We start from the raw sequence: 22,558 nt of genomic DNA, 5'->3' as shown, positions 1-22,558 counted from the left end.
TATGTTGGGTTTTATAGTTTTTATGTGCTATTTTAAAATTTGTTTTTTTGAATACTTTGGTAATTTGTTCTGATAATCCATTTATATAAATCATTCCTCGATATTGGTCTGTATTTGTGTTTGATATATTTGTTGTAGTTATTGTATTGTGAGTCTGTGAAGATGATTTTTTATTTGAATACAGTATGTTATTGATTAATTTTTTTGGAAAGTGGTTTTTTTCTAAAATATTACCAATTATTTTCAAATTTTTTTTATGGAAAATCTTATCACTTAAACTGAGTGCTCTAAATTTGAGTGCCATGGCCGTATTTATTTTGTGCTTTAGAGGGTGGTGGGAAAGAAAATTTAGATATCTATCTGCTTTATGCGGTTTCCTGTACCAATCTATTATTATGGAACCATCAGAGTTTCTTTTAGTGATCATATCCAGAAAAGGAAGTTCATTATTTTTTTCTTTTTCTATTACAAATTGCAATTTAGGATGGAAATCATTGAAATGTTGTAAAATAGTGTTATCTTGTATATTATTTGGTATTGCTAAATATAGGTCATCAACAAATTTGTAGATGAAAGGTATATTAAAAGGTATCTTTGGTAGCACTGTATCTAATAGTTTGTTCATGGTGAGATCTGCCAAAATGGTTGCCACTGGGGATCCCATAGGAACACCATTTTTTATATGGTATTGACAATTTTTATATTGTAAATACCCCTGGTTTATACATAAATCAAAAAGTTCAAAAAAATCTTCTTTGTTTAGAGTTGTATTTTGGTTGAAACGTTGGCAAAGTTTGGAAAAAATAAATAATATTTACAATTGACCCACATCTCGTGATCTAAAAAAAAATATATATAGTTACCATTAATTTTGATTAATTAAATAAAAATAAATTTTGCTAAGGTTTTCAGTGTCTGTTTTTTAATTACATCTGTTAATTGATTTAGATGTATGCATCATGTGCTTTTTTGCATTATTATATACATGACATATACTTCAGGAATTATTTTATCATAAATTAAATGAGGTCAAGTTAAGAAGAAAAAGAAAATCCAATCATTCCTGGTTACGCCACTGACTATCTAGATATTAGGGCGGATCGGAAAAATCGATTCTTTTCAAAATCATCACGCCCAATGAAAAAAAGTTGTTGGATCGATAAAAAATAAGGCCTGAAAATTTTGAGACCTCTGCGTGAACCCCTGACCCTCGCTCAAATGCAATTTAGCGGGGTAGGGTCAAAATTCTAAAAATATAGTATTTTATGGTCATTCCCTATAAATTATGCCGAGTTACTGTCCATTTAGAGCAAAACTTTCGTGCATTTTGACGTATCTGCCACCGTTCAGCCACAAAATGCATAATTTGAGTCCGCGCCCGCGAAGAAAATATTCCAACGCCCACGCCGCAACGCACGCCCACGATACAATAGCCGCAGGCCGATCCCGTCCCCTCCCCGCTCGCTTCTCCCCCTCCCACGCCTCGAATACAGCAAAATTCATCCCGCGTGAGCTGCTAGGAGGGCGTTCATCTTTGATAATATAAATCGGAAGATGGTAGAAGATAAAAAAAGGATGCGTACTGAGGCGACTTGTCCCTTATCAGGCGCCTTGTCGGCTTTAAACAAATCGATGTTACCAACTTTTAGAGAAGTGATGAAATATTTTAGATCCGCGAACGCAGAAAAGGAGCCTACGGTCTATGAAAAGGCCTCTCGAGTGGCTATAAAGGTGTGCGAACTGTGGTGACGCGCTTCTCTTCCATTATGAGTGTGACTAAATCTAGTGTATCTATTAGATAGGTATGTTCCTATAGAGGGGTATGGGAGGAAAAAAGGTTGGCAATCGCTGTCATAGGATGCCCTCTGTGCCACCCTGATTGCAATGCTTCAAGTGTCTATTAATCTAAGCTTATCGCTTCTCTCAACATACGAGAATCTCTCATCGTAATGTAGCACGACCTGATCCGTGTAGAAACTTTGCAACGCTCTTCTCTCGCTCCTAGCTGTCATTGACAAATCGCGCCGATTTTTTTAGCGATTGGGTGGTTTCTTATTTTTTCTTTTAATTGCCTAAACCGAAAGATTATTACTCCTGGAGTACGTATTTCACGCATTTAGATTTTTAAATGACGATATCTATTTTTCGCGATTAAATGAAAAGTGAAAATTTTCAAGCGCGCGAAAACGGGACGGCTAAGCATGAATGCTGAGAAAATCCCGTGTGACGTAATTCTGGTTCCGAGTGCCGCCGTGTGAGGCCGCCTTGGTGTGAGGCTATGAGAGCCGCTATGATGCAGGCTGCTAGCAGGTAGCGCTTGGCTTAAATAAGGATTAATAATACCGGTATCAAACGAAGGAAACTTTCCGACCATAGGCAATTTTAATAGGTGATTATTAAGAGATGTTTCCCTGAGCTCTGTGCCTCATGCACGCATTGGTAATCTCAGACGATGTAAAACTATTGATAACTCGTATAGCATCTGTGCCCTTGTGACGTCACGTAGAATGGAATCGCATAGGCGCCAATCTTGCCTTTTTCAAATGAGGTTAAAATTGACCATTAAAATTCGTCTGCACAGGGGTTTCGAAAAGTAAATTATTTGTATATTATGAATTCACTAATGTTGGGTAACGAATCGCAGTCAATGCCTTTTGTTTTCTTAGATGAAGGAAACTACCCTATTTCAGTTCACGAATAAAATATTTCTGTGAAATAGTGCATTTTCTTCACTTAAAATTAGGTTAGGAATAAATCGTACCATATTCCCAAATCCACATTATGCACTCAGCACATCTGAATCCTCTCATTTTGGTTTGCCTAATTCTTTTCAGGATGGAGAAATCGAATGGGAGTTCACCCAGCGGCAAACCCAGTGCATCGGAATCTTCAGACGGGAGTAGCGAAAGGTAACACATGGAAATGGTAACACGTAGGGGAAGGTTGCATAAATTTTGAAAAGAAAAACGAATTTACTCAGAATAAGTCACTTAGTATAAGTTTTTAATGCTGCTTATTGCATTGGCCGAGGTGTGAGGCAAGGCTGTCCTCTATCGCCGCTGCTCTTAAACGTGTACGCTGAAAAGATGGTAAGGGAAGCGTGGGATGAGTTAGAAGCTGGAATAAAAGTGGGAGGAATGATGTTGAAATCAGTGAGATTCGCGGATGACCAGGCGTTGATCAGCCAGTCAGCGAGGGGGCTTCAGGCTCTAGTGGATGCGTTATACCAACGTTGCGAGGAATATGGGATGAGAATTAATCACAAGAAAACTGAGGTTATGTGGTTTTGTAAAGCATCACGAGCAAGGAATGTGAGACTCAAGATAAAGGTGGGTGGTGAAAAACTTGAGCAGGTTGAGCAATTCAAATATTTAGGCAGTACGTTAGAGGAAAACGGATACAGTAGTAAGGACATACAACGGATACAGTAGTAAGGAAGAGAATCGCATTAGCGAAGGAGGCATTCATGAACAGGAAGGAGCTTCTGAGAGGATCGTTGTGTAAGAGTTTAAAGAAAAGGTTGGTGAAGAGTTTGATCTGGAGTGTAGCTCTCTACGGTGCGGAAACGTGGATACTGAGGAAAGAAGACGAGAGAAGATTGGAGGCATTCGAGATGTGGGTATGGAGAAGAATGGAGAGGGTGAAATGGACGGAGAGGAAAAGGAACGACGAAGTGCTGTATATGGTTGGCGAGGAGAGGCAGCTTTTAGATGAGGTACGGAGGAGACAGAAGTTATGGATGGAGTTAGTGCTTAGCGGTGAGGGGATGTTGAAAATGGAGTTAGAGGGTAAAATGTTAGGGAAACGAGGGAGGGGAAGGAACAGAATAGGATTTTTAGATAGATTGAAAGAGAGTAGGCCTTACTGTGAGTTAAAGAAGGCAGTGCTGGAAGGAAAGGGAGGCTCCCAGATCACTTCTTGCGTACTCCATGGAAACCTACCTTAATCGGTAGAACACTATAATAATAATAATAATTATGATGAGGAATATCGACTTCTCTCACAAATTTTGGGGACAATCAATCACAAGTTGAACGCATGTATAACAATTCAATTTCAAACCTCTGTAAACGTTGCGATTTACGCAACCGGTTTCCTAATTGTACCACTGGAGACCAAATTAGGAAATGATATTTCAACGACAATGAGAGGCAAGTTATTTAAGGTTATTTTTTAGATCCCTTAACAGAGTAAACATTTGCATTAAAATACCCGTAACATAAGGAAAGAAAAAAGTTTAATAAGTCATATCTTTGACATTAATTATAGGGACCAAGGCTTCAAGTCCCATCTGACGGACGCAGTGCTTTACTTGAGGTGCCCTTCACAAAGCACTCAGAAAGGAATTACTCGCGCAATAATATGGTGATTTCCCATTATTTTTTATTGCCTAAATCGAAAAATGATTACTCCTAGAGTACGTATAACACGCTTTTAGATTTTTAAATGACGATATCTATTTTTCGCGATTAAGTGAAAAGTTAAAATTTTAAAGCGCGCGAAAAAGCGACGGCTAAGTATGAATGCTGGGAAAAGGCCCGTGTGACGTAATTCTAGTTCCAGCTGCCGCCGTGTGAGGCCACCTTGGTACGGGGCTATGAGCGCCGATACGATGCAGGCTGCTAGCAGGTAGCGCTTGGCTTAAATAAGGATTATTAATACCCTATCAAACGAAGGAAACTTTCCGACCATAGGCAGTTTTAATAGGTTTTTTTATTTAATGTAAAACTCCTATCTACTCGTACAGAAACTAGGTCCTTGTAACGTCACGTGGAGTGGCATCGCATGGGCGCCAACCTGGCCTTTTTCAAATGAGGATAAAATTGATCATTACCATTCGTCTAAACTGGGAATTCTAAAACCAAATAATTTGTACATTATGAAAACACTAATGGTGGGTAACGAATCGCAATCAATGCCTTTCGTTTTCTTTGATGAAGGAAACTACCCTATTTTCAGATTAAGCAGAGTTCGTGTTCAATATTGGCATATCCTCAAATAAAAAATAGGTACTACATTTTGGAATATTGGATGAAATTTTCAAATTTGAGGCACAGATAAATACTGAAAATGGTCCACTTTGCATCAAGTTTTGAACTATGAAATGGAGTTACTCCGTTCCTGCTTCAATCGGAATTCAGTCAATATTTGTCTGGCAGTTTAAGAGGGTTGAGTTTTATATTCATAGGCAAATAAGGACAAGGAATCGTACTATATTCCCATATCCTCAATATGTACTCGGCACATCTGGATCCTCTCCTTTTAGTTTGCCTAATTCTTTTCAGGATGGAGCAATCGAATGGGAGTTCACCCAGCGGCACACCCAGTGCTTCGGGATCCTCAGACGGGAGCATTCAAGGGTAAGCCGTGGAAATATATAGGGTAGTGAAACGCCTAAGTGTTGGTAGGTATGATCTTTGTGATTGATTATGAAGGCCTTTTTACACGATACATTAACACGCACAAGTTAATGTCTAGAGAAAAATTTCGTGCTTTCCCGGCATTTCGTCCATTCTCACTCGACACGCACAGCCCTGAGGACGATGACCGAGTCAGACATCGAAACGTCGGCTGCTATGGAGTTCCTGACCCGGTGGCGATCCCGAGAACTCTTCACTAAGTCTCTTCGCCGTGAAAGCACGAAATCTTTCTTCACCTACCTCTAATGGGAGGAGGAGATACACCGCAGCATTCGGATCTTTGAACAGCTGCAGAAGGATAAGGCGAGCCTTCTGAGCTCTCTTGCCTTTTTGATGAGATGTCGAGGTGAAGAAACGGTCCCTACCTTCGCCCGGCTATCGCCCACTATCGGTGAAGTCACCTGCGGCCCAACGAATTCTGCGGCGGACAAGCCTAGCATTGGTATTCAAAAGGTTAGGCAAAACCATCACGCCAGCCAATCAGAGCATGCCGCTGACGACAGTCAATCAGCAGTCACCTGACCACCAGAGTGACTGTATTCACTCGACATTCACAGCCCTGAGGACGATGACCGAGTCGGACATCGAACCGTCGGCAGTTATGGAGTTCCTGACCCGGTGGCGATCCCGAGAACCCTTCACTAAGTTAATGCCTGTTTGCGTGAATGGTTTTTCTGGACCGGAACGGAACGTGTACGAATGCACGAAACAAATCAGAACATGTTCTATTTTCCATTCATGCATTCGCACAAGTTGAGTGGTTACACGGTACATTTTCGTTTTCATTCTAGCCTTCATACATTCAGACATTAACTCGTACGGGATAATGTACCGTGTAAACAGGCCTTCAGAGAAGTGATCGATACATTATTTCATAAAGCGTACGTTTCATGGTTGGGGGTCAATATCGACGAAGTTAGGCTTATATCTGGTTCACATAGCTAAATTGGATATATCCATGGAAATTTATCACTATCTTTGCCACCATCGTCTTATTCTCCGGTTAACAATCGCAGGATTGGTTTGTCGCAGCTAAGGGCTTGGCGTACGACTGCTTGTGCTCAGGCCGGGTTTGGGTGGCCCGGGGCCCTTTATGTTAGGAGGACAAAATACACATAGAGCTACGCGCGCGACTCCAACGACACCGCTTGGCGTACGACTGCTTGTGTTCGGAGCCACATTTACAACGCTAAAGGATTTAGTGTTTTGTCGTGTCCCGACTCCACGGTGCAACGACGATCGACCCGAGTGGCTAGATTCTGATAGGGTTATTGGTACTTAAGGATCGAAATACGAAGTGATGCTACATCTACATAATACCCTGCGAGCCACCTCTAGGGTGTTTGGCAGGGGGTGATCAATCACCAGCATGCAGCATGCAATTGGACTCCCACATGCACACCACACGGTGCAAAAAGCGTCACGTATACTAACAAAATATACTATCATATGCTGTTAGAAATAATAATAAAATTAAGAAACATGCATTAAGTTTTACATAGGTTAGTAGGCTACACTACAAGTCATGCAATCTATTTATGAGTTCTATCGCCGCCGTTATAATCTCTTATTGATTGTGAAAAAAAAGACATTCTGAATCTGTCTGTTCTACAATCTATCTCTCTTATTTTATTTATATCATCTGATCTTCCGTAGTATGTTGGCGTCCGTAAGATATGGTTAACTTCGTTAGAAAAGACACTGCTCTTGAATTTATCTAAAAGGTGTAGTATATTTTTCAATCTACGATCCGACAGAGATTCCCATCCGAGTTTATCTAAGAGGTCAGTTACACTAACAAGACATTCGTAACGACCTTCCTCATACCTGGCAGCTCTTCTTTGCACGCGTTCTAACTCTGTTATTATGCCTTTTTCATGAGGGTCCCAAACACTGGCAGCGTATTCTAAATGTGTTCTGACGAGGGAAAAGTGGCTAATTTCTCTCACTTTGTCGTCGCACTTTCCTGATATTCTTTCAACAAAACCCATTTTACGATTAGCTTGACCGGTTATTTCTCGAATATGTTTATTCAACGCTAGCTGGAATGCTAGCGGGAAAGAGACTTTTATTTCACAAAATCGTACAGACTACAGAACCCTGGAGAAGCATAGCCTTCGGCAGAGTGAGCTAGGTCTCTTCTCCACGAGGTCCATGGATTCAGGGGTTTGTATACTCTGATTCCTAGAAAGGGGGGAGGAGACCATTATACGTTTCTGAGGAAGGGGAAGGAGAGGGAGAACTTAAGCTGCGCTGATTTATCCCCCATCTAAAAGCAGTGATAGTATCTATGACCCTTTTAAAACAGTGAGAGTGCTACATTTATCTATCACTCTTCCAAAACATTTGAGAGTAGCCTAATGCAGCCACTAATGGCTCGTCTAGACGTAATGCATATGGCTCGTCTAGGCGCAATGCACAATGCATGACAGTTTGTTTATCAGCTGCGTTTATCATTTATTAACGTCAATGTTGGTGACTACTTGTTAACCAAAGAACAAACCAGCTTCACTTCAAAATTTCATCATACATGATGTTTTTTTTAATTTTGTGAGATTTACCTAGATATTGACAGAAGGCTCATGCTTAGTTTGAGGCCCAGGGAAGGGGCGCAGCGAATAATTAAGGCTAGGGGGGGTTTTAGGCGCAACTAATACTTTGGGGTATGGAGGCATTGCATACCCGCCAGGGTAAGTGGGGAGTTTCGGGGGTACCTCCTCCGGAAAATTTTAAGATTAATGGTTCAAAATGACTAGTTTTACCGCTTTATGAGAGATATTTGATTAATCCTAACACTATTATGTAAGTAATACTAGTCCATGATGCACAAAGGTTAAGAAAACACTTAGCTGTTTCACAAAATAAAATATATTGCGACCGGTTTCGATACAGCGTATCATCATCTGGCCAGATGATGATACGCTGTATCGAAACCGGTCGCAATATATTTTATTTTGTGAAACAGCTAAGTGTTTTCTTAACCTTTGTGCATCATGAAGGAGTTTCACCATGTTACGGCAACCACCATCGCATTTAATACTCGTCCATTAAGTAAAATGGATTAAACTTAAAAACTTCTCTAAGCTCTGGGGGGGGGGGTTTATCCCCCAAAACCCCTCCCCTCGCTGCGCCACTGGACCCTCGGGCCCCCCCTTTGACCCGGCCCTGACGAAGCTTTCAACTCAATTCTCGTGCCAGCTATTCTTTTCACACCTCCTGTTCCACATTCTTTTCTATACATGTTATCATCCGGAGTATTGCATCCTCCGAGCTTCTATCCACTCTTCCCTCAACGATTGCCTTCATCAAACCAATATAACTCATAATATGGACAATTGAGGTTCTCATCTACATGCAAGCCGTCTGAAAAGGCGTGTGGCAGGGCGTGTTAGAACACCAGCCGTCTACATATCAAAAATAAATGCTCGAAATAAATTACGACTGGTATTCATTAAAGTCTTTTATGGTTCGGGGAAAAACGAATTCCCATATCTATCCGTTCATCAAAACATCTCTCTCAATTTATCGCTTCCGTCGGACCTCGAAATATAGTGGGGATCTAATGTTATTTTCTCCGTGTCGCGCCTGAAGATATCTATTATCAATTCTTCAAGCAATCTAAGCCTAGCGCGTCTTCAGGCCCTAATACAAATCGATAGATGTTTGTATGTAAGACTAAAATTTGCTCAGATTTGATAAAATATTTTTAGGCTGGAAAGAAACCCTTCTTTCGAAAAAAAAGGGAATATGACGTGGTTTGACCTTTGTAGAAAAAAGTTACAAAACAAATGGCGTAAAGCTATGAGAGAATTGATGGGAGTGTATGGTCTGACTGATAATAAACACGTAATAAACTATCCCAGAACAAAATTCATCGTATTTTACTCCTACAATTTATAATTGAGCCAACAGTACGCAAGTTTTCCGTGGAATATATAATTTTGTAACTTTATTTTAGAGCAAATTTGAATTTCATCCACAATGACATTAATATTACAGTTGCGATCAACATCTGGCCTATGCTTTGTCTATCATCGCTGTGAGAGCCCATTTAAAAATTCGGATTTTTTTAGAAATATCGCATAAAATACTCAATTATTTCTATCGTCATTTGTTGAATGGCCATTGGAGGAGCGTATTGATATTGGAATTTCCGTGTGCGACTCTCTCTACGACTGCAGGAAGAAATCTCCGTAAATTCGTCTGCGACCATGGGTTGTGCCCTGTGGTTGTGCCGAATAGCGCCATCTGCAATGTGTCTGTTCCCTTTCCTCCATCCGCTGACGTCTGTTTACTCTTAAATCGTCAGAGATACCAACCCTCACCAACTCCCTCGCCGGCCATTCTCTGAAACTCCCTGGTTGCGTGGGTGGCTCTCGCTTGACTTGCAAGGTAGTCGGTGCGTGGAGCGAATTACACGCATTTCACTTTCATGAGAATTTCAAGTCATACAGATTTCACAGATGATTCTTTCATCCTGAATAAGGATCTGGAGTTACTTTTCCTCTTCCTGGAGCTATATTTTTATTTTATGCTTCATTTTTCTCAATCAACGCTAATGCCGGGTCTACACTAGTAACTTAAGTGACTACTTAAGTTGGCTCTGTATTTAAGTTGGTAGTGTATGTGTCACCAGCTTCATTTAAGTACACCTCCACTTAAGTCATCTTAGAACCCAACTTAAATCGCGTAGGCAACTGTTTCCGCACGGTTGAAGCTCTTCATGTGTTGTAAATGGCACATAATACCCATCTAACATCATCCCGTTGATTATGTTCTAAGTTGTGCTGTATTGTATGATGTGGTTATTGAGCGTTCTATTTCGTTAGTTAATTTCTAGTGTTGGGGATATTAATTCGACTAATTTATTTTGTAGAGTTTCTCGTCTTATTGTTGGTTTTATTTCCGTGAAAACTAATTGCTATGCCTATGTTGCTCACGGTGAAACTCGATTTATAAAACTTAGAAACGTTTTAAGGAATTTTAAGACTGACAATGAGACGACGGCAGAGGATCCGGTAAAACCGTTTATTTTCCATGGTGTCATAATCGAAAATAACGTAAACGAATGCACTCAGTAACTTCCCACGCACTGTTATTGAAACTATTGCATAGGGCTTTAATGTTAGTCCTGGGGATGCCGAGGGAGATAAGATGTGGCGATTTCATTGGACGTGGGAGGAATAGGGAACTTGCATATAATTCAGATATAATCAATAGCCCCAAAATTATATAAAAATATATGTTTGCATACCTCGGTGAAAGTTTTTTATTATTTTATGAGGTGGTTTGCGATATTTAATGCATCAAAGTTCACGAGAATTTTCAAATTCAAGTGAGAAGCGAAAACGCCCGATGATTGGCTGGTAGAAAAGTGACGTCATAGTTCAGTACGAGGAGGCACGGCGGCACGGCCATAGTAGATGTTGCATACTTGAATACATGCGACGGCGTGGTTATGATTCATTTATTGAAGTGCAGACGTATCGGAGTTGTCCAATGTGACTTCAGGGCTATTATTTGATCTATTTCTCCTCCATTGAAAGCGATAAATTGCGTAAAGATGAAGGAATATGGTTATTCTTAGGCTGATCCTATCAAGCTTCCTGTTATTGATTCCATCATGATAACAGGGTATTTTAATTGACTTCGTCGGCGCCGAAAGTCGATGCCGAGAAATGGAAAGGTAGCTGATGTGCATCTGAAATGTTTTATAGTTCATAACAAAGTGAGACTTGCGTATAATATTGGCGAAAGCGTATACTCATGTGAAATGTGTATTCTTTTGGCAGTCCGGTAGAGAGTATTATGGTGAACTTATTTTTCAGCTCGAAGCAGTCAATGATGCTTTCAACTTAAAAATACCTTGCCTGGAGGGCGACAGGAAGCTCTGAGGAAGCCAGACGATTAATGTTTCAATTTAGTAGCGATAATAATATAGACGAAATTCCAACACAATCTACCATCTTGTGACTCAAAAACCCCGAAGCCACTTCCTATTCTGCAGAAAGAATCGGTCAATCGCACTTCGATCAATGTAATAAACACAACGTCTTCAGGTGTTAAGAAGTTACTTTTGTAATGAAATCCTTCCTAAAGTAGCATTAAAATGTGAATGTTTTCCAAACAGAGTCTTTAATACATTTTGGGAGCTTTTCTCACGATATATCTGAAAACTTCTCTAAAGGCGAGCTCATCGTCATTGCGATCGGTTGTCACTTAAAAATTCCGTATCGGAAATCCTAGACGGATGACTTTCGACGATGACCGTGATCACCTGCACTTTCACTATCACTGGTCCCCGTGGTGAAAATGTCATCCCAATCCAATTTCTATTTGGTTTTAACTGGGGAAAGAGCAACATAGAACTGCACATTCTTTGGGCAACTTTGGCTTTGATTTTCCCTCAAACACCCCATTTCCCCTGTGGTGCACATCAGTCCTATCTTTATACGATGGCCTGACAACCTTTAAATGGATCCTTGGTTTATCCTGACAGCAAACTAAATGGAAATTGCTGATCCACACATGTCCATTCTTATCTCCATAGTTTCCAAATCAAAGGCCGCGGAACATTCCTCTTGTGACTCAACTTTTTTTTTAAAAGCAAGCAACGGCGTAGAATTAAATCAAAGAATGCTGCGATTCATTTTTTGTGACCACCTCTGGATTCCATTCTTTTTCCATCTACAACTTCCTTTATCTTTCGGGGTAAACTATGGGACAAGATAATGTTTAAATATTTTCATTAATTTATAACAAAATATAAGTTCTAAAAATACCCAAAAGCCATTTTATTAATCCGCACTGATGAGTGTAAATTAATGTGGAAGATGAATGCTGTAGACATAGTAGTTTTCCTTAGGTTGAGTTGCAAAGTTCATGAAGTTGACAAAACGGCTAATTTTTCGGTGCGCGGGGTCATTTATTGCACTGACCATGTCTACATTTTTCAATTTTTTTGTAATAAAATAATCAGAATTTAGGATAAAATTTCCTTTAAAATGACGTATAGTTCATTATTATAGCATGTGGTGAAGCCAGGATATAAATTTGCTAAGTACAGCGGCACATCATTTTGACGCCGAGAGTAGAAGAAAACGCTGTCTTCTTGGCTGGCACTCGAATGCATGAGGATCAACGTTGCTCTATATTTTCATATTTCCTCCCTTGATTTTAAACATCATGGAATTTTCTAAGTCCTTCCGTGACTGAAAATGAACAAGTGCCATAAATAATTTGAGTCCATCGTAACCATCGAGAAACACCTATCTCGATTTTTGTTGTGAAGTTGAGTTTTTATTCTACGGCGGCCGAATTATCGAAAAATCTCAGTTTTAAGTTATTCAATCAATGAATTATGGAAATATTATTTATATTAAAGTTATCTTCGCTCACATAGCACACGGGTTTATCATTCCGTTTATTATACTCTTATTTTTCCGTAACGCTCATCCCGACAGACGGCATGCATCGAGGTTTTTCTTCTAATTTCCTCATTGGAATGCAGACGAAAATTTTTTCTGGGGTGTTATTGCACAGAGGAACAATGCACCACTTGTAATTTTTCCTTATTTCACCCATGTTCTCCTTTAAACGCAACGTGGCTCTTCCAAACCTGCAGTTACTGGGCTTGAATCTTGGACTCGTACTGAACTATGACGTCACAGCCAAAGATTAGTGGGGGCGGTATTTTTTAGCCCGCGAAACTCGGGCGACTTTTGGGAGTCATTTTCTAGAGTATAAACTGAATTTTAAGCGGAAAAAAGTATATTGCGGTACTAAGTGTGTACTGTAGTATATCAGCATACTGTTTATAAAAAGTATGCAATTTCCCTATTAATGGTTGAAATTTAACATCAATGGTTTTAATAAAGCAGTGGAATTTGACTAGCAACAAGTGTCTTTGTTTACGTTATGAATATGTCATTCCACGAAGTCACGCTTAGTAATTCTAAATTCCTCTGGCTCCATCACCTCTCGCCATATAGCGTTCCCTCAGTAACTGAAATCGGTCTTTCCTTTTAACCTTCTAAATCCAAAATGGTTAATTCACGGAGTTTGGAAGTTTATTTCAAATAATATTCGCTTTGGATCAAAGAATCACTAATTGCTCTCCTAGACCTTCATCTGTCAACATAACTGTTTCCTAATCACGGTGCTGAAGTCGACTTAAAGCTCAAGTGTAGCTACCGCACCACATTTAAGATTATATTTAAGCGAAGTCACTTAAGTTAAGTGTGTAGTGTAGACAAGGCATAACGTGAGACGGGATCCGGGAGAACGTGAGACGGGGAACGCCACCGTGCGGTCACAATTGACGTTCCCGTGGCCGGAAAGAAAATTGACTAACGCCCGCGCAGTGGTTTTGTTTGTGGTCTTCAGCTCTGAAGACCTTGTCCCGGCCTTTACTCATGCGAATATAATTTTGTCTGCATGGGGGTCGCACTTATGTTATGTGGGTAATACATTGTTCCTTTTTTAAAATTAAACTGTTATCTATTGCCAATACTTGTCTGCAGGGGAAGCACTTATTCTTTATTGTGCATACCTGAAAATGTTGGTGCCAATAACAAATCGGTGACATATTTATATTGCGAGTCAGGTCTTCCGGAAAGAAAAAGGTAACTTAAGACTATCTGTAGGGACCGCGTTAGGCTTTTTGGACCTATATTGGGTAGTTTCCCGGTCAAGGCGGATGATTTTTTCTCTGTGGATCTTTCGCACTATATTGGGTACGTAAGCGGGTGGATGAGCGGAGCGCGAGCAGTATTTTCATTTAAAATTGTAGTCCAGCTCATATGCTCAGGCACTTCGACTGAGGGGGTTCTTACTGTTCCCCCGTGAAATTTTCCTTGCGGGGACCGTCTGCGATACATCCGCGGAGGAGACCGTTACCCCACCCAGGAGAAACTATCATTTGACTCTTCATTTTAAGATACCTATTGTTACATTTCATAATTCCCTACAAGTTGTTATTTCTTAATAATATCATAATGCTTATTTCATAATAACTTACCAAAATATGGCCCTTTTTCTATTTGTGAGAATAATTGAATCTAACATGACGTCATTAGGACTCTCCTAGTAAAAAAAGTCCACGTCTGCATTGGTTTCTCTTCAAAACAATGGCCATTTTTAGTTTCTATCCCGTAAAAACCCCTAAGAAAATTATTCCAATTAGGTATAGTAATTCCATCTATTAATGGAATCCAGATGGTGTCTGTGTTGGTGACGCATAATCAGTGTATGAACATAGACTGTACCTTGATTAACATTTCCATGTTTCTCAAATTAATAATAAAATAAATTAATTCGTTGTTCTAGGAGTCTGAACTCCTTTGGAACATAGTGCACATCAATTTACAAGGTGTGCGTTAACAATAGACATAAATGTAACAAAAATTGTTTCAAAAATAATTAAAAAACAACAAATGAACATTAAACGTATCAATAAACAAATGAATCAAGTAACTCTGTCGATAACAATTAACTCAGTCAGCATTAATTTGTCACTGGATAGTAAGTGTGTGATAGTCTTTCTCTTAAATATTTCCAGTGAACCACTGTCTTTCACCTGTTCCGGCAAATGAGGCAACAACTGCTTATGATTGCTGGATTGTAGTTGTCCGAAACTGGGACGCATGCAAAAAACACGGCCCAAGTCTTGTTACAACATTCGTTTTTTTACAACTTGGGAGAGAAATATCCATTAAATACATAGGGTTTCCAAATTTGAAGAGATTGAATAAGAAACAAGCCATTTTGTATTTTCTCCTTGTTTTAAGATCAAGCATGGAGAACCTTTTAAAATGCAGAGTAATGTGCTCATCTCGCCGTAGATTAAAGATGAATTTCACACAGGAGTTCAACAGACGCTGTAGCTTACTCTTCAACTCCTCAGTTAAGCCATTTAACTCAAGAATACAGTAGTCTAGGTGAGGAAGAATTAGTGAAATAACTAATTATTCTTCACCTAGGCAACTAAAAAAATGCGAAAATAATAGCATCAAACAATAATAAAATATAAACATATGCAAGATTTCGACTAGAAGGAATGTAAAGGAACAAGTCGGGACTTCGGTTTTATAGTGATTTATTCGGGTGAACGGAGTACACTTATGGGTGGAGCAGTCTCATTAAAACGCCTTATTCTTAATTTTGGAGTGCTCTACCGTCACCTATCCAAACCAAACTTTAGTTTAAATTGCTTAATGAATTACACTGCTCACCAAACATTAATTATGGAAAATACACCAATACACCAAAATGACTTATTGTTAGCTGGTATACGAACCAGAATCTCCCTATTGCCGGCCAGGTCAAATATTTTTTCGTGGCGGACTTCATCCTTGGTGAATCTAACTTTGCACCGGTGCGCGTGACTGCGTACAAAATAACTTGTTTCACGCAGTGCTTAGTTAATAATGGGTTATCATCGACTTAAATTTAAGGCGACTCATTGCATGTTTTTATATTTCCGTTATTCTAATCTTGCATGGATTTACTCTAGGAATTACTGACCGTTGGTAATTTTATCCTCTGCATGAATGTACACTTATTTTTTGTTGTTTGCTGTAACATTTGTGGGGACCGTAAGTGGTACCATCATATTTTGTATTGTTGTCAATGCTTATTTGTTTAGGTACCTGAGTTAGAGACTGAATTGCTAAAGGGCCTTGCTTGCGGAGCTGAAATAAATTAATTCAATAAACGAGGAGATCTTCTGATTTATCCATATCCACATATTTCGATACCTCCACTACACAAACGCTCAACAATCGCCCTCCGAATCAAATCGATACCTCCGCTGCAAAAACGCTCAACAATCGCTCACCGAATCAAATCCGCTCATCCAGTTGCCCAACAATACGAATCCGCTGACAATCAGCTGGCAGTAGCCGGAGCATATACGCTCACCTCCAATTCTCCAAGCTTCGGAGAAATTAATACAAATTTATTGCTTGCTCTTACAATTATAATTCTCAATTCGGTCTCGTTTTACGTTATCCCATTGTCGATCACGTTTGCTATCGTAATTCAAGTCAATTCATATCGATTCGTATCGATTTATCACGACCGTGTGGGGTGCATGTCGGGGATCCCCTCGCGTGGTGCTTGATGCTGATTGGTCAAACTGAGCGAAGGGTGGATCGCAGGGTATTATGTGGATGTGGAAACTGAAATCACGGAATGCGACCGCGCCATCCTTCGTCATTCGCTCCCAGTGTTTTAAGAGCGCAGAGCGTCAGCTGATTCACAATCTTCCCCGGCGTCTCCTCGATCGCATCCCTTCCTCCACTCAGGAATGCTAACGACTCTCAGGGGAGGTCCTCCTCCCCCCCCCCTTTCACCCCCCCTCAACCACGGCGCCACCTTCCCCCACTCTCCTCTCGGGGCGACAAAAGACGACAAACAACACACTCACTCTCTCACTGGTCGCCTCGAGTTTCCACACCGTCATCGGATTCCGTTCAAGATTCGTTGAACAAGCTGCTGTGTTCCGGAAGACAGAACGCAACATAGAGTAACAAATATAGATCTCCGACCCGAGTGGCTAGGCCGAAGACTCGAAGATTGGGTATAGGCTCACGAAGAGTAGAAACTCAAGCCTTGGCTTTGGAAGACGTGAAGTATGCGGGAAAGCTAAGCGTAAACTTGGATTTGTAAAAAGAATTCTCGGTAAATGCCCGAAAAAGGTGAAAGAAATAATCTACCTGACTCTAGTGAGGCCTCACTTGGAATATGCTGCTAGCGTGTGGGACCCTTACGAGGCAGGACTAATAGCTGAAATCAATCGAGTACAGCGCAGGGCGGCCAGATTTGTGATGAGTTGTTTCGACAAAAAGTGCAGTGTTTCCAGTATGTTACACGAGTTAGGATGGGAATCTTTACAGGAGCGTAGATCGAAGTAAAGGCTTACCTTACTTAGGAAATTCGAAGAAGATATTTTCTCAGATGACGTGAATCATATCCTTCGTTTACCATCGTACTATAGTAGACGCGATCGTGAGAATAAAATAAAAGAAATAGACTGCAAAGCAGAGAGATTTAAAATGTCATTCTTCCCTCGTACCATTAAGAATAGCAACGTTGTCTCAATTGATAGGAATAATGGCGTCGCTCGCTAGGACTCATTGCATGTTTTTTCATAGTTCTAACCTTGTATGTATTTGCTCTAGGAATTACTAACCATTAGCATTTTTTTATGAATAAGCTTGTATATTTTTCTAGTGTGCGTAATATTTCTATGACCATGCGGTGTGCATGTGGCGGTCCTTTTGCATGCTGCATGTTGGTGATTTGTCACCCCCTGCCAAACACGGTAGAGGTGGCTCGCAGGGTATTATGTAGATGTAGAAGATGTTTATTAAGCCCTGGCCGGAGCATAGCATGGCCTCCGGCTGCACCTTAGAGATTGTTCCCCGAGTACACAAGTTCAAAATATGTTTATTTCACGAGAAAACAGGTACATAAAATTTGAAATAACAACAACAATAAATAAAACAATCGTGAAGCTGGCCTAGGCTTGCGCCTCTTCAATTCTGGAATATTTATACGCTTCTCTAGGCCAGGATGCTGAAGTGGGTGGCGTGATGGCTGATACACTAGCAAGCATCTTGGTTTAACGCGTCGTTATTTAGGCCCCTATTAGCCGAGGCAACCAGACGCGACACCGGTGGCGCATCTGCTTGCCTCGGCTAATAGGGGCCAAGGTTGAAGGCGCGGTTGTGGGGCTCAGGCGACTGGTTTCGGTGGAAAGTCTGGTGGCGTGTCTGGTTGCCTCGGCTAATAGGACTCATTTGATTCTATGCCCCACGACTGACCAGTTCCACCGGACGCGCCACCGGTGGCGCGTCTGGTTGCCTCGGCTAATAGGGGCCAGAAATGAAAATTTGAAATTTAACGTGACTCCCAGATTTAAATGAGCACAGTTCCTGCTCAATTTGTGTGAAATCGACTAATTAGAACTCATGTTCGTAAAATTGCGATTTTGTTTGATAAATATGCTGTCACATTGCTATTATTTCATGAAGAGCACCCGAATGCATTTTAGCCCAAATTAAAGCCTTAAAGTTATGAACATAATGGGTTGAATTGGACTCGAAAAAAAATCATTTGGCTTTGCGGGCATTCGAACTCAGATCTCCCATTACCGGTCAGGTACGCTTCAAGTTACAACACTAAAGCTAAAGAAATAAACGATTTTAATCCATTGAGTTACGCACGCCTTGAAAATGGTAGACAGACAAGTCGCCTTCCGAAGCGTCGTCCTTCACGACAGAGTTAACCTGGTTGAAAACCCGTGAAGAATCCTTCAAAGATAATGAAATGTCTATTGCTCTTAGGCACTTGGTCCACTAAGAACATACAAAGGTGTACCAGTATTAGGTACCTAGATATATTAGTATCAGAGCTCGAGTACACAGAAAAATTGATTACATGCAATAAATAATATAATAATGGCAACAGAAAATACAAGGATATTGGTAAAATTATTTTTTTTCTTGTAATTACATTTCATTAAACACTAAATTTTTGAAAAATATCTGTGATTTACAGTTTTTGATTAGTACTATTCCATATCCTCGTCCCAACGGAAAAGGATTTATTAAATGTAGCGGATCGATGCGGTGGGACTATTTAAAAAAACCTGACGACATTCGAGTCGCAGCATTTCAGATTTTCTCTTTCTACCAAGACGTAAACAATTATCAGACTAGGTTTTCTGACACAGGTGTAAAGGTCACAAGCCCTTATTATGGTGGGGGAGACGATGATCGTGCTAGTGAAGCCACTGGTTTTGAAAATTTCGTGGTGGAAGATGAGTTGATGGCTTAACTGCTAACATACCTGACACCGGCGATTCGTAGTTCCGGATCCGTATCACGGCGAAGGTTTTTCCACGGCAATTTTCGCTCATTAGCACCCGTGTGCGTGACCGCGTAAAAAGTTGCTAGTTTCATGGAGTTGTGGTGTTACGTCATTAAATCTTCGAGATTGTGAACGTAAGCCCCAGACACAGGGAACTCCAATCGTCGGTCACAAGCTGGTTCAGGGAAAGACTCCACAAACAAGAAATCAGCACTCAAGAAACAATTGTCACAAATTTGCGAGCTATTTTCAATCAATATCTATTAGAAGTAGAAATATTCAAAATCAGAATTATTACAGAAAACAACGATGATGACTAACAATCCCATGGGAAACATTACCAAAACTAAGTACAAGCTGTATAATTTTTCAGTATTCATCCATCTCAGCCGAGACATCTATCCACCACGAACGTCAGAGCAAAAGAGGGCTTTCGTACTCCGAAACGTGTCGGGGTGGAGGGGAGGGAATTTGTGAAGGAGTGGAGGGGTAATAGGGCGATGTTAAAATCAACTGCAAATCTGCCGTGTAGGCGCCCCTGTTGACTGGCACCACTGCAAAACGTCCGTCATCCAAGCCGGGGTTGGAGGGGGGAACCGCGTGCAGGCCGGAATTTTCCCCCTCAATCTTCTGGATTGGAGACATAACCAAGTGGGGTGATGGCTGGTAGAGGCAAGTCATTGGAATTCATGGAGGGGAGAGACATAGTGGGGTGAGGTGTTGGAGGGAGAGAGAACTGTGATAGGAAAAGTAGAGTGCTTCTCACTCCAAACTGCATTCTTATGCCTCAGCACCCATTTCCCCTTGATTGCCAAGGAGTAACTATTCCTCCGCAGTACTACCTATATACGTCTTGCTCTCCAGGTGGGCTGGCGTCGGAGGGCTAGCGTCGTAGGGCAGCGTCGTAGGACAGCGTTCGTAGGACAGAGTTCGGAGACAAGAGTTCCGAGACTTAGAGTCTCCGAGTCTTTGAGTCGAAGGGCCTTTGCGTGAAAAGTCCTTAGCGGGATTTCTGCGGATAAGTTCGAAGGAAGTTCGGAGGAATTTTTGGGGAGTACCAGAAAAATTTGGGGGGATACACTAAAAAATGCCACTGAGTGCTTTGGAAAATGTCCGTCGCAGATTAGGGACAAGGTCGGGTGGTCATCTCTAAGACTGTGGCTCAGTAAGCACGGCCTTCGTTCCCTGCAACCAATGAGTTGACTTGGGACTTGTATACATCGTTCAGAAAATTCTATCTGAGATACGCATCGGGGTAAGATTGATGGAGATAATGGTAACTTTTCACGCTGCACGTGACGTTAAATTGGCTTTTTCCATGCACACATTTTTTGTCCGATCCGTAGGTAAAACTGCACCGGTGAGCAACCTCACCACAACCAGTCAGACGGATTTACAATTTTAAAGGTGTCGTGCGCATATGTTCTGTTGTTGTATGAAGTGTTGTTCGTGTGAAAAGGAAAATGCTCTGAAAGGTTAAATACATATTTCCCATCTCGCAGTTTGACACTAATCTGTCGTACGATCCTTTTTCAGCCGGAGCGGGCAAGATTTATACAGGGCTGGATCAACGGACACGGTGCCAATGGGCGGAAACGCCACTCACCTCCATATGCACAACGCCGTGGAAGTAGTAAGGGAACGCGGCCTCGTGGAGAGGACGAAGGAGCTTAGGGAGGATGAAAGACGGTTTAGTGAGATGCAGGCCGAGTTCTTGAAGGCACTGCAGGTCGGCCTGCAACAGAAGATGACTGCTGACCGCGATGAGAGGTTTCAGATGGCAGAGATGGAGGAGAGGGAACGAGACAGGAGAGCCAAAGAGGATGAGAAGATGAGAAGGGAAATAAAAGAGAGCGCTGATGAACGGAGGAGGGAGGCGAGGGAGATGAGGGAGGAGCTCTACAAGCGCGAGGGGAAGATGCGCGCGGAGGTGACCGCGGCGGCCAGGGAAGTGGAAGAGAAACGAGAACAGGTGCACGAGGAAAGGCTGAAAAAGGAGGGCGAGACGAGAAAGATGGAGGCGGAAGGAGAGCGGAAGGTGGAGGAGAAGGCGAAGAGGTTGGCGGAGGAGGCACGGAAGAAGGAGACGGAGCTGAAGGAAGACGAGGAGAGGATGAGGGAAGATGATGACAAGGCGAGGAAGGAACTGGAGGCGAGGCGGAGGGAGAAGGAGAAAAGGGCGGAGGAAAGGGACGAGAAACGGAGGAAGAGAGAGGCCGAGGAGGCGAAGAGGCTCGAGGAGGAGAGGATGAGGAGGGAGGAGGCGAGAAAGCAAGAGGAGAGGGACGAGAAGACGAGGATGGAGAAGGAGGCGCAGGCGAGGAAGAAGAGGCAGGAGGAGGAGGAGCAGTACAGGAGGGAGAGGAGGAAGAGGGAGGAGGAGGAGGAAAGGCGGAAGATGGACGAGGAGAAGGCGGCGAGGGAGAAGAGACACATGGAAGCCAAGGAGAGGGAGTGCAAGGAGGAACAAGAGAGGCGCGAGGCCGCGCTGAGGGAGGACCTTAAGAGGGCCGATGAGGAAGCGAAGAGGATGGAGGAGGAGCAGAGTGAGAGGGAGAGGGTGCGGCGCGAGGAGGCGGAGAGGGAGGAGAAGAGGGAGAGGGAGCGGTACGAGCGGGAGGCGAAGAGGGCGGCCGAAGCGCTGAAGGAAATGCAGGAGGAGATCGCGAGGGTCCAGAGGGACGAAGATGAACGGAGGAGGCAGAGAGCCAGGGAGAGTGAGAAGATGCATGCCAAGAGGATGGAGGAAATGCACCAGAGGATGAGGGACCTCAACAAATGAGCGGTGCGGGGCAAATAGCTGTACCTGCGAGTCGAGAAGCAACCAGTTTACACGAGGAAATTTAATCAGTGGCGCATGTGTACCGTTGGCTGCGTAAAATGTCGTTAGTGTGAAAAGGAAACTTAGAACGATTGGTTGAAAAATAATTTGCAATTTAGCAAGGAAGTGAGAGATGGAAGAAAGATATCGATGGCTGAGTTCTATAACAACACGTATAAAAAAAGCAACTTTTCAGGAGAGCAAAAGGAACGATTTATATTTTTAATTGTACACTGAAATTAAAAAATAAAAATTCATATAAGTGAAAAAGAAGCATACATTTTCAAACAAGGAGTCGTTTTTTGCTTGAATTTTATTTTTTAAATACCATTCACTTTGTTTAAGATGCCTGTCTCTAACCGGCCGAATTTTGAGGCACGTGTTATCAGAACTTAGCCATCGACATACAAGTCCGGCCGGCGAGAGTTGTCCGATGACAGGC

General features: G+C 41.8%; 1 protein-coding gene across 2 annotated transcripts in view; it reads left to right on the top strand.

The window, feature by feature from the left end:
• The window catches only part of LOC124157995 (vicilin-like seed storage protein At2g18540), a 34,321-nt gene extending 12,010 nt beyond the window's left edge, over nucleotides 1-22,311 (top strand). Inside the window, exons 2-4 of one of the 2 annotated variants that reach the window (XM_046533132.1) lie at nucleotides 2,835-2,909; nucleotides 5,286-5,360; nucleotides 20,832-22,311. In XM_046533132.1, coding sequence (XP_046389088.1) covers nucleotides 2,836-2,909; nucleotides 5,286-5,360; nucleotides 20,832-22,077 — 1,395 coding nt within the window. In that variant the 5' untranslated portion in view covers nucleotide 2,835 and the 3' untranslated portion in view covers nucleotides 22,078-22,311. The remainder of the gene's footprint in view (nucleotides 1-2,834; nucleotides 2,910-5,285; nucleotides 5,361-20,831) is intronic. The other variant, XM_046533133.1, reaches the window with a different exon arrangement.
• Nucleotides 22,312-22,558: the final 247 nt, after the last annotated feature.

This window comes from Ischnura elegans, chromosome 4, assembly GCF_921293095.1.
Source record: "Ischnura elegans chromosome 4, ioIscEleg1.1, whole genome shotgun sequence".
Taxonomy (NCBI): Eukaryota; Metazoa; Arthropoda; class Insecta; order Odonata; family Coenagrionidae; genus Ischnura; species Ischnura elegans.
The sequence above is the reverse complement of the archived record's forward strand: the minus strand, read 5'-3'. Positions and strand labels throughout refer to the sequence as shown.